This window comes from Balaenoptera borealis (assembly GCF_965194805.1).
Source record: "Balaenoptera borealis genome assembly, chromosome: 4".
In the NCBI taxonomy this organism is placed as follows: domain Eukaryota; kingdom Metazoa; phylum Chordata; class Mammalia; order Artiodactyla; family Balaenopteridae; genus Balaenoptera; species Balaenoptera borealis.
Genome location: NC_138861.1, coordinates 108,280,108 through 108,292,644, shown reverse-complemented (window position 1 = coordinate 108,292,644; position 12,537 = coordinate 108,280,108). Strand labels below are relative to the sequence as shown.

The 12,537-nt window shown below is 44.0% G+C and overlaps 1 protein-coding gene across 1 annotated transcript in view; it reads right to left on the bottom strand.

Moving 5' to 3' along the window:
- The window catches only part of LOC309627512 (uncharacterized protein), a 254,459-nt gene extending 245,639 nt beyond the window's left edge, over positions 1 to 8,820 (bottom strand). The window contains exon 1 of the mRNA XM_082389550.1: positions 8,268 to 8,820. Coding sequence (XP_082245676.1) covers positions 8,268 to 8,499 — 232 coding nt within the window. The 5' untranslated portion in view covers positions 8,500 to 8,820. The remainder of the gene's footprint in view (positions 1 to 8,267) is intronic.
- Positions 8,821 to 12,537: the final 3,717 nt, after the last annotated feature.

Below are 12,537 nucleotides of genomic sequence, written 5' to 3'. Positions count from 1 at the left end.
ATCCAGCTGTAATTTGGCTCTGTGTCTCTCCAACATTTTTTTTCTTTTCTTCTGCCCCCTTTCTTTCTAATCGATTGATTCATCTATAATTGGATTTTCTCTGGCTCTTACCAGCTATTAAAAGTAGCTATGTGTGTGTATGTGAGCGAGTGTGCTTTCTAACTAGGCCACACTTTCAAATGCTTTGCAATCCTAAATCTTGCTCAGGTTTCTTAGTATGAATTCAGTTCCCTGCTTCCTTTTGAAGAAGCAGGGAGTCACAGAGGGAACACAAGCTTTGGAAGCAGACAGATCCATATCGTGTTTTGTTTTGTTTGTTTTGTGTAAGGCTGACATTTATTGAGCTCATACTACGCGCCAGGAGTTCTTCCAAGCACTTTACAAGAATTAATAACCCTCACTGCATCCTTTTAAGGCGGGTACTATTATTATTCCATTTTACAGATAAAAGCATGGCAACATAGGAGGTCAAGGTACTTGCCCACAGTCATAAATGAGCTCTTTTTTTTTTTTTAATTAATTAATTAATTAATTTATGGCTGTGTTGGGTCTCCGTTTCTGTGCTAGGGCTTTCTCTAGTTGCGGCGAGCGGGGGCCATTCTTCATCGCAGTGCACGGGCCTCTCACCGTCGCTGCCTCTCTTGTTGCGGAGCACAGGCTCCAGACGCGCAGGCTCAGTAATTGTGGCTCACGGGCCTAGTCGCTCCGCGGCATGTGGGATCTTCCCAGACCAGGGCTCAAACCCACGTCCCCTGCATTGGCAGGCAGACTCCCAACCACTGCGCCACCAGGGAAGCCCCATAAATGAGCTCTTGATCACGATGCAATTTTCTGAAATTCTACCCCTTTATACCTGTGTAGCTTTGAATATGGCTTATTTTTTCTGCCTCAGTCTCCACATCTGCAAAATGAGTAAGAGTAGATCTCCCTCGCAGGACAATTGTTAGAATATGTGAGAGCACAAGGCCTGACTCGCACTGGCGGGGGTAAACACACAGTAAATCCCAGGGTCGGACACCACGAAGGAGACCAGTAATTCCTGGCTGTGATGAGACCAAGGACTAAATGAGGGAACCCTGTGAGCATGGAGAACAGAAATAGAGTGTTGTCCTCTGATGCTTGCTTCCTAAGCCATCACAGTCTTTGCTTCGGACAGACAAACAGAAACCAAGCAGATCACTTTATAGAATCACTATAAAGATTCTACTGCTGCCAAGCAGTGGGCCTTACACGAGCATTTCCACCCTCCAGCCCTTTGTTTTCCCAAATGTAAAATGATGCGGTAGAAGTAGCTGGCCAGACCTCTTCTGTAACAACCTCAGGGGACAGGCTCAGTGTTGTCACCTCGAGGCCGGACCAACTCTGCCAGGGTGATCACACTGTGCTTGAGCACTTATCAGTTGCATTTAATATAGTGATTTAACTCTCATCACAAATGCATACAGGTGATACTGTTACCCCCATTACACAGATGGGGAAACTGAGCCACAGAGTGGTTAAGTAACTTGCCCAAGGTGGCATGGTAAGTGGCAGAACTAAGACTCTAACCACTACACTCTTTCCACTAAGGCACAGGGAGGCGCCCCTTGTTGTTTGGGTGTCGGACCTCAGGGAAGATCTGAAGAACTTGGCTTTGTCATTGAGACAGGGTGGGGCAGGTTCAGGGGGTGAGTCAAGCGCTGGGAAGGGGTAAATTGCTGAGGATCAATGGACCTGCCAAACTGACTGCAGAATAGCTTGTCGTTTGACCATCATTCAGGTTGTGTAATACTTCCAAACTCCATTTCTTAAACAATCTTATCGATGATTTCACAAAGTTGTTGAATGAACTAAGGCACAAGGAACACTTAGTGCAGCAGCTGGTCCTCATAGCCTCGTGACTTCCTAACTCGTGGGAGTTATTATAATAAAATTTATTGTTATTGAAGTGAATTTTCAAATATGGTCTATGTATGCAATGTTTTTAAAATATAACTACCAGATTCCTTTTGTATCAGATTAAGGTCTATTTTTTTAAGTCAAATTTTAAAAATCACTCCTAGAAACTATGAACAGAATTGGTTCTACCCCACACCCCTCCTCCTGCCCTTCTTTCTACCAGATCGTAAGGCTGCTCAGAGAGACACAAAACACAATTTTGACTGTCACTCTAGGAGGAGGACTCAGGAATCAACCTCCATAGCGAAACTGCAGAGTAATATATTAGAATTTCACAACTTCTAACGTCTGGCAAACTCCACAGGCAGTGTTTGCAAAAGCAATTTTGCAATGACCACACTCGGGAAATCCCCAAAGAATGTTTATAATTCTACAGATTTAGAGATTTGTTTTAATTCTAAATTTTCCCCAAACCACATCATCCAAAAATGTAACACTCCTTTTTAAATTAAAACAGCATGCGTATATTAACTCTGACATAGCTCAAAAATATGATTTAATTGGACCGAAATTTCACAGACTGATCATTACAATATTTTTAAAAATCATACATAGTCGTAAGCAATTTACATGTCCAATGGTGAGGAACTGTGTCGGTAATTCATGGCATCTCAATGGTACCATAGTTACTATTAGCCAGGGGCTAGAGGAAGGAGCAAACACTGCAAGCAGATATGTGCTTTCTTTCGGGGGTGATGGAAATGTTCTTGAGTTAGCTATGGTTGCCCAATCTTGTGACTACACTAAAAAACCACTGAATTGTATACTTTAAAAGGGTGAATTTTATGGTATGTGAATTATCTTGATTAAAAAAAAGGTAGTGGAAAAAGATTAGTAGACTTCTTTGTAAATTGAGCCAATAAACTATGATTGAAAATCTGGGGAAAATCATGTTATATAAATGTAGTTACGGACATACAATAAAATCAACATATTAAGTGGGGGGAAAAATCAGGTTGCAAGTGACCAAATCTGACCCACTTTGATGAAAAAATAATATCTGCATCTAGATGGATCTAGAAGAATATATACCAAATTGTTAAGTGGTTATTTCTGGGATTGTAGGTAGGTTTTGGTTTCTTTTTTGCCTTTCTAGGGATATATTATTCTTTTTTAATAAAGGAAGGGAAAAGAAGAAAACAGTTGGGTGGGAGGAGGGAAGGTAGATGATGCAGAAGTTTTACTTTAGACCTTCAAAGTACCCAAACTGCACAAGCTTCCACAATGTTTCCGGTGAACTGACAATATGTGCTGTGTTAGAAAACAGCCATAAACTGCCAGCTACACAATGACAAACAACAAACAATGCTTCAATGTTTATTAGTTGACTGCCCTCCCCCATCTCTTCTATTTTGATTTAGAAAATGTGGGGACTGTTCTCCTCCTGATACAAGTCACAAGCAAAGCCAACATCACTTATCAACTGCTTTTTGGTAAACAACTTCCTTTCCCCTATTATCAAAGAGACCTTATTCAGTATTTTATGAACGATTTTTTGGTTGGTTGATTCTGTTTTATTGGCATCATGTACAAAGTCATACTCACTGAGAAGGAGAAGAGAAGAAAACGGTATTATGGGAACTAGTCTATGTCAGGTGTGTTTCAAGCAGTATTGACCGTGATATTTCATTAACCCCAACAATGGGCCCACGAGGGGAGTGATGTGATCTCTACTGTTAGAGATATAGAGAGACTGGTTGACCAGCCTGCGGCCACCTGGCTGCTAAGTGGCAGAACCAGGGTCTGAATGCCTATGTGTCTGACCCCCAAGAATCAAGTTCTAATCCTCTACAACCCTCCCGCACACTTGGTCCCAAAAGCTCCTGACAGCCAACTAATTATCAAACGAAACCCTACAAAATAAAATTGATCAGCGGCCAAACAACTCGCTTACTAAATTGCCAGTGCTCAACCCTGACCTTCCTCACTGAGGATGAAACCCCACGTGCACACATACACTCCATATGCTAGAAACATCATGCTGGAGGGGGAAGGGAGAGAGGGGAAGGAGGAGGAAGCAAGCCGCTTTCTCTGGCTGCTACTCCACCCATCAAGGGCTCCCCCGGCCCCAGCTCTGCAGTTGGTCCCATTATCATTTCCACCCCAGCTAATTATAGTCACTGATTACCTAACAGCAAGCCCCACTGTCACCTGCTTTGGCCTGACAGATTATGCCATCTGGGCCACGTGGCCAGGGTCCGAGAGCCACGAGAGGTCACAGAGAGGGGCAAATGGCTCTGAATGGAAAGAAATGTGTTTACAGCCCTGACAGCTGACTGGGCCATTAAAGGGGCTTTAGCTGTGTGTGCCCAGCTGAAACCCCTCTCCAGGGGCCTCGCTATTAGCTAATGGGATGTGGCTGCATATCACTCCAGCTCCAAATGTGGACACGCTAGGGGACTGCGTGTGCTCCTAAAAAGGAGAAGAATAAGGACTCAGGAGAAACATGGGAGCTCACGGTTGCTTGGGATCCTTGTTGAGTGGACACCAGAACATGCCTTCAGAGTCCATGCTCCACTGCTGGCAGTATTCAAGTGCATTTTCCACTTCCTGTATTTGTGTACGTTAAATCAAACTCGTGTATGAAACCCCCTTTGTGACATTAAATAAACTCTGTAAGGCGACTTCCATTTCATTAAGAACTTGTATGTCCTTAACAGCAGTGCATCGATCTCAAACTTTAATACTCCTGTGTTTGACCTGGGAATCTTATTACAGGGCAGATATCAAATCAGTGGACTGGGGGCGGGGGGCGGGCAGGTGGGGTGCAGATTCTGTATTTCAAAGGAGTCCCTAGAAGATCGCTGATTGCCATTGGTCCTCAGACCATGCTTTGAGTAGCAAGAAACTGGTTAGTTATTGAATGAAATTAAACAACTGAATCGACATTATATAGAAAACCTATAAAACGGTATTCCTCAAACTGTGTATTACAGAACTAGAGTCAGCTAAGAAAGATGCCTCCACCCTAACAGGTACTCAGTGGATTAAGTTTGGAAATCACTGTATACTCTGAGTTCCCCTGGGAACTCTCAGTACCCATCATTAGCATATTGGAGCTGAGGAAGCCCACAGTGATCTGTTCCACTTTGGATGTGAACAGTTTGCATTCAACTACAAGTTTGGTACTCTATGCCCTATTTTTTGTTGCCATCCTTGCTGAAGATGTTATATTATCCTGACTGCTTAACCTGTCCATAAATTTCTTGATTTGAAAAATGTCTTCTCAGCCATACAGGATTATTCACATGAAACACACACACACACACACACACACACACAAGCAAGAAATGCTTTGAGGCTGTGAAGCAGGGCTCATAGGAGATACTGTCATGAAGTGCAGGCTATGCACTTCATGCATATGTTATGGAGGTTAGTTTCCTCTGACAGCTCCTGAGGCCAGTGACCACAGCTTGCCCGGCTTCTCCTACCCCAGCTTAAGGAAGCAGAATGGACAAGAAAACAGTCAGGGAGAAGCAGCCAGGAGGTGGGATCCTGAGGACTGGATATGTAGTAGGTCTGGAGGCCTGATGACAAAGGCCAGTCCTCTATGGAGATTAATGCTTCAAGACTGATTTGCTTAAAATTTAACTTAAAAAAGCAAAGTTTACCAAACCACTTTCTAAAAGTGTTTTTACATGACATCATAAAATGCTCACCATATAATATTAAATAAAAAATAAAACAGACAGAAAAATGCAAGACACAATGTAATCACAGCTTGTGTGTCTATGTGTGTGTCTGTGTCTATGTATCTGTGTTTGCAGCCTGTGTATGTAGCAGGTGTGTGCATGGAACTGCACACACGATTTTGAAGGCGTATAGAGAATCATAAAGAATGTTAGCTTTGGAGTCAGGCAATGTTAAGTTCAAACTGCAACTGATCCAAGTTTCTTAACCTTCGGTTTGTATCTTCTGTGAGATGGGGCTGATGATTCCCACCTCAGGCTTATGTGGGAATTAAATGAGATAATGTCTGGCAAGTGCTTAGCACATTGCCTGGCTCAAATTAAGCACTCAGCAAATGGGAATTATGATTGTAATTAACATAGAAAAAGGCTGGAAGAAAATGTACAAAATGTTAACAGTGGGTCCTCACTGGGTGGTGAGTTAGAAGTGATTTTGATTTTCTTCTTTGCACATTTCTACATTATTCAAAGAACAAATATCATTTTAAAATAAAAAGCTAGAAAACAAACTTTATGAAGTAAAATGTTAATTGTAGTTTTCTCTGTTTGGTAAAATGTGGGTCATATTTATTTTCTCTGTTGTACTTCCAATGTTTCTCAAATTGTCCACAACTCATTAGTCTTAATAATTTTTTAATATGAAAGCCATGCCCATCCATTTTGGACATTTTGGATAAGTGCAAAAAAACCCTGAAAAGAAAGTAAAAACTATTAACAGTGTCATGATTTCTCTGTATTTGTTATTCTTTGTTTAAATTTATAAAGTACAGATCCACATCTAAATGAATGGTCTCTAGAACTGTGCAGTGCACAACATGGACAACCATACTCAATCGTTCTGAAATAGTACACCCCCCACTTCTCTCTCCACTCCCCAGAAGAAGCCACAGATAAGTTTAATATGAATTATTTCACCTATATATACATGTAAATAACTGCTCGTATGATTAGGTAAAATTGTCTATATAAGAAAATTTGAGGGACTTCCCTGGTGGTCCAGTGGTTAAGAATCCGCCTTCCAAGAAGGAGTCAGAGTCTGTCATACAGAGTGAAGTAAGTCAGAAAGAGAAAAACAAATACAGTATGCTAACACATATATATGGAATCTAAGGAAAAAAAAAAAAAAAGGCCATGAAGAACCTAGTGGCAAGACGGGAATAAAGACACAGACCTACTAGAGAATGGACTTGAGGATATGGGGAGGGGGAGGGGTGAGATGTGACAGGGTGAGAGAGTGTCATGGACATATATACACTACCAAATGTAAAATAGATAGCTAGTGGGAAGCAGCCGCATAGCACAGGGAGATCAGCTCTGTGCTTTGTGACCACCTAGAGGGGTGGGTTAGGGAGGGTGGGCGGGAGGGAGACGCAAGAGGGAAGAGATATGGGAACATATGTATATGTATAACTGATTCACTTTGTTATAAAGCAGAAACTAGCACACCATTGTGGGGCAATTATACTTCAATAAAGATGTTTAAAAAAAAAAAAAAAAGAATCCACCTTCCAATGCAGTGGAGGTGGGTTCAATCCCTGGTCGGAGAACTAAGATCCCACGTGCCATGGAGCAACTAAGCCCACGTGCCACAACTACTGAGCCCACGTGCCTCAACTAGAGAGCCCGCATGCCGCAAACTACAGAGCCCACACGCCCCAGAGCCCACGCGCCACAACTAGAGAGAAGCCTGTGCGCCACAACCAAGATCCGACACAGCCAAAAAAAAAAAAAGAAAGAAAATTCAAGCAAGACTTTAGAGGTCCTGTAAATGTAATAGATATAATTAGTCCCTCAAGACCAACTCTAGGAGGGAGGCACCTTCTCCATATTCTCCATGTGGGAATATACTTTACCAAATGTGCATGAAGCAACTACTCTATTCCCTATGCTATTCACTAAGGAAACAAAAATGAAGAAGATACAAGCTCTCTGGCCTCAGCAAGCTTCTGGTCTATCATTGAGATGTGCATATTACAAATGTTTGCAGCGCCAAGGGGTAACTAAAATAATGGAAGCTGATAACAGGTCCAGAGGCTGTAAGAAGAGGGATAGTGAATCTCTCTTGTAGGGATTCTGGAAGACTTCCTGGATAAGAACTCATCTAACCTGCATTTGAAAGGTTATAAATTCTGGTTCCTATCACACCTACACAACTTGACGTTTTCCCTCTTTCATCGTGTCCATGCAGGTCTCTGGTCTTGGGCTGGAACACGTTCCCACAATTCTCCTCCTGGGCAAACCTACTCATCTTTCAAAATTTAACCAGAAGTGACTTCCTGGAAGCCTTCCATAACTCCCCAGAGTAGAGGAGACCCCCCTTCTTTCAGTGCATGTGTCTTTATCATACACTTACCTAAATAATTTACAGACATGGAAGTCGGTAGTTTGCCCTATTTTATTGCTTTGCATGACTGGGCAGAACTGAACACTGCACCCTGTACACAGTTAATGCCCAATAAATGTTTCCAAAAACAAACAAAGCAGTGCTAGAGTAGCACTACATTAGACCATGACACACATGGGCTCTGAAGGCACAAAGTGTCATTTAGAAAGCAGCTCCTTTGAGCCGAATCATTAGAAAAGGAGCTTCCTCTGGGAGCACATGTTTCCTCAGGCCACAGCTTAGCACACAGACCATACCTTTGTGCTTATTAAAAGAAGTCCCCGCTTCATCCTGGCTGCTCCTCCAGGCTGAAGCAGCCCCGACAAAGCCGAGCGGAGGTTGCATTCCTTCAGCTGCAAGCCACCATCTACGGCGCCACCATCTACGGCACCACCATCTGCGGCAGCCCCAGCAATACGTGGATGAACAAGACACACTCCCTCCCCGCAAGGAGCTGAAAATCTGTTCAGCGACCAAGTAAACATACATAGTGTGTCGTGCTTATAAAATGGTGAGCAAATGAGTAAGCGAAGGAATGAATGAATGTTAAAAAAATAGATGAATTTTCTCAGACCGATTTTGATCAGATTCAGTTAAGTTCACCTGTGTATTTGCTTTGTGCTCTTACTAAGATCCCCTGTGATTGAATCCTGGGAGGTTCTAATTCCTTTTCTTCCTAGCTAAAGGCCATGGAGGCCTCTGGCTGGTTTTGAACCGGTTCAACGGCCCGGTGCAGGTTGAGGACCTGAAGGGCAGGTGGAGCCTGACGCAGCACAGAGAGGGCTCCTTCAGGTGCCTTTATGTAAACTGACTCACCTCCACATTGGCCAGGGTGCTCATCAGATGCCTCGTCTCTTCCCCTGGCTTCCAAGCACAGTCTTTAATACACATGCACACTGTTTGACGCGGGCAGAAGCAGTGATTAGTGGCGGCCGCGCTTGGGTGTTTCACTGGGAGGGTGGTGGTGGGGAACAGGCTCTGCCCCCAGGGTTACCCACAGCCCTTTGCATGCAGGAAGCATTCCGAATGTCCTGAGGGTTTCTATGCTAAAACACCTGTTTGACTGAGTGAATAAGATGAATCAATCGTGGAAAACAAGCCCAGGGAGCTGCAAGAGCCTCCCAAGGCTACTCGCTGCCAACAGTGGGGCAGGGCCTGGCCTGAAACCTGGGGCTCCTGACCTTAACGAGGGCTCTTTCAGTGCCACACACAGGCCACAGGCCACCCAGGGGGTGACTCTAAAGCACCTCTGAGGTCCCCAGACGTCAGTAACAGCAGGATCAGCAGTGTCATTAAAAAGCAAATTATAGCCCAAGGTGGCTTGAAATGCCTGTAGGATCGGTCCTTTGCTTTGCAATTACACAGCCACGACTCTTGTCTCCTGTCAGGACTGTTGCAAAAGCATCCTTACTGGGCGTTCCAGACATGTCCCCTCCCCATGTTCAACCCCACCCTGAACTCCCCAAACAACACTGTAATCAGACCACCTCTTTGCTGGAAGGTGATCAGCTTCCCTCAGACCATCCACCAGATGCAGCCCCACCCAGCTTTTCAGCCCAGCATTGAAGAGCCTCCTGGACGCCCCTCCCCAGCTCCTGGCCCCTTGCACATTTACCCAATACCCCTCTCCTCTCCCCGGATTCTCTGCTTCAGCCAAAGGGATCCTTTTCCTGGCCTCTGACTTACCCAGGGCCTTCCCCTCTACCAGTGCTACGCTGGTGAGAACCCTGCTCAGAACAGCCTTTCTTTCTCTCTACTTGTGCACATCCTTTTACCCTCTGTAATTTAGTTTGCACTCCTCCTGTCTGGTGAAGCCTTCTTGGACTCTTGCAATTGAAAGTGTGATAAATTGGGAGATTGGGATCGACATATATACACTAATATGTATAAAATGGATAACTAGTAAGAACCTGCTGTATAAAAAAATAAATTAAATAAAATTCAAAAATTCAAAAAAAAAAGAAAGTGCTGGTTCTGTTTCTTGTTTCCCACAGCAGCCTTGGAATCTACCTTGGGCGGGGCCTTTAGCATATCTCTATGATACAGCCATCCGTCTCTACCTGGATAAAGTCACATCTCAGCTGGACTTAAGTTCTCTCAGCATGAGAATCACATCTTCTTCAGCATAACATGGTGGGCAAAGTCTCAGGTCCTGGAGTCACAGGCCTGGTTATAACCCTTTAACTGCCTTTAACTATCTTGCCTGGAGCAAGTTTCCTTTCATTTCCAAGTCTCAATTTTCTCATCTGTAAAAGGGGGATATAGTAATGATCACATGGGTAGTTCTAAGGTTTATTAAAATGCAGATTGAGTGATCGGAAAGTACCTCACAGAGCAAGTGCTCAGTAATTATCAGTTACTGTCATCCTATGAGAGGGTGGGGTGTATTAAAGAATGAGCATGGTTCACCGGCAGCCAGATTTTGGCTGTGAGGGCACAATGAGTGGAGACCAGGCTGGAGAGCTCAGCCAGGTCCAGGTGATGAAAGGCCCCCCTGAGCCACGTTTGGACTTACCCAGAGGACAAGAGAACTCATCAAAGAGTTTTAAGCTGGGGAAGGACGGGTCTGATTAGAGACTTTCCTGGCTCTGATGGGAAGTATGGTGTAGAGACTGAGTAAACCAAAGTCAGAAAAATGAGTTAGGAGGCTGTTGTGGCCACCTGGATGAGGGCAGAAGAGCATCGGAGCTGGTGGCCCCACGTGACTAGTCAAACAACACCTTCTGTTTAGAAGTTAGTCGTTAAATGTGCCAAGGTAATCAGACTCAGCCCCTGACTTCAGGGAGCTCATGGTCTACTGCGGGGAGACAGGTAAGACAACTAAGAAACTATAATAAATGGAAAATGATGGGAAAAGAAATGTGTACCACTTGGAAGCAAAGAGGAAGAAGCATCATCTGCACCTGATGGGGAGGGATGCTTGAGGAAGGTTTTAGGGAGGACAGGACCTGTGAAGGCTCCATCTTTTAAGAAGGATAATTTATGCTGTCTTTCGGTTGACCTGGATGTTTGGAATTCTGATATGGTCCCATGTCTCCAGGAAAGGAATTCCCACCATGTATAATGGCTGAGAAGAGAAGATGGTGAAGATCCCTTTCAAGGATAAGATACCAGGTTTTTTTTTCTTTTATCTCTAAATTCCATTTTTATCACTAGGCTTTGAATCTTTAATCTCCCCTTTGTGCTGCAATGTCAGTATTTTGGATTTTGGAAGGCAATTATATGAAGAGGGACAATCACTTGCTCTTCTATTCTATTTAATCATATATCTATCAGCCTATTTACTTTTAAAGATTCCCTGGAAAAAATTTAGAGGAAAACAGGAACTCTGTAATGAGCTGAAATTTAATGTTGTTCCATTAACATTTCAGAAAATTCCAGCAAGAAGCTTGAGGAGATAATTACATACCAGGGGAGAAAACTGGGTGTGCATGCCAGAGGTCCACCAGAAAGAAAGTGTTTCAAAGTGGGTGGTGTCACCAAAAATTACTTGGACTCAACAATTATGAACTAAAATAATGTTTACATCTGGACAAATAATTTCTAATTGGGTTGTCCATTACATGACTGAGTGCAGGAGTCATGATAAAATGAAACCTAATTTGAAAGCCTCAGACAGGAAGGCAGTGATTAGTTGTGGAAGGTGAGAAATGCACAACTTCTGGGTCCTATCTACCTTTAGCTGTTCCAGAAAGGGGTGGCGTGGCCAGGAACTAAGCCAGCAATGCCCAGAGCGCCAATGAAAGCCCACTCTTTCATAGAACTTTACAAAGCACTTTCCCATGCACCATCTTGTTTGATCTCACCGCTGCCCTGAGAAGAGACAGGGCAGGTGCTCTTGTTTGTCCCTGTTTACAGCTGCAGAAACCAAGATTCAAGTGACTCTCCCAAGGTCACAGAATGAGGGCAGGAAGGGGACACAATTCAGGCCAGGTCTTCTGACCTTCAATCCTGTGTTCTGGCCACCTGGCCTCTCAAAACCTTCCAATAGTGACAGTTCATAGTTAAGAGCCTAAGCAATGAGGGCATGTGTAAATGTAACTGGTACACTAATGGGTATAAAATGATTGCACAAAAATGACCTGGCCTACTGGGGCTCAGGGAGTGGGCAGGGTGATGCTGCTGGTGAGGCCCAGGAGGGCAGCTGCTTGCAGCTCAGGCTCAAAGCTGCCAGCGCTTTACTTGCCCCTCCAGGCAGGGGGAACACAGAAAACGAGACCACAGAGTGGAGGCTCTCACATTACGCAGACTAGAAGCAGAGTGACCAGGAGAGTTCAATTGATGACGTCTTGGTAGAGACTATTCTTTGAAGAAGTGCATAAGGCAATACTTAGAACCCTCCTGTGGTTAGCATAAACGGATGCAAAACAAGAAGCAGGCACCCAGCTCAGACTAAGAGACTCGAGGCCAGGATGGGACATGCAGACCAGAGACAAATCTCTCTGGTGCCAAAATGATGAAGGGGCTCACTGGTCCATTAGAGAGGAGAAGTGGTAACTATATCAGACCGACTACCCCTTTCAAAGA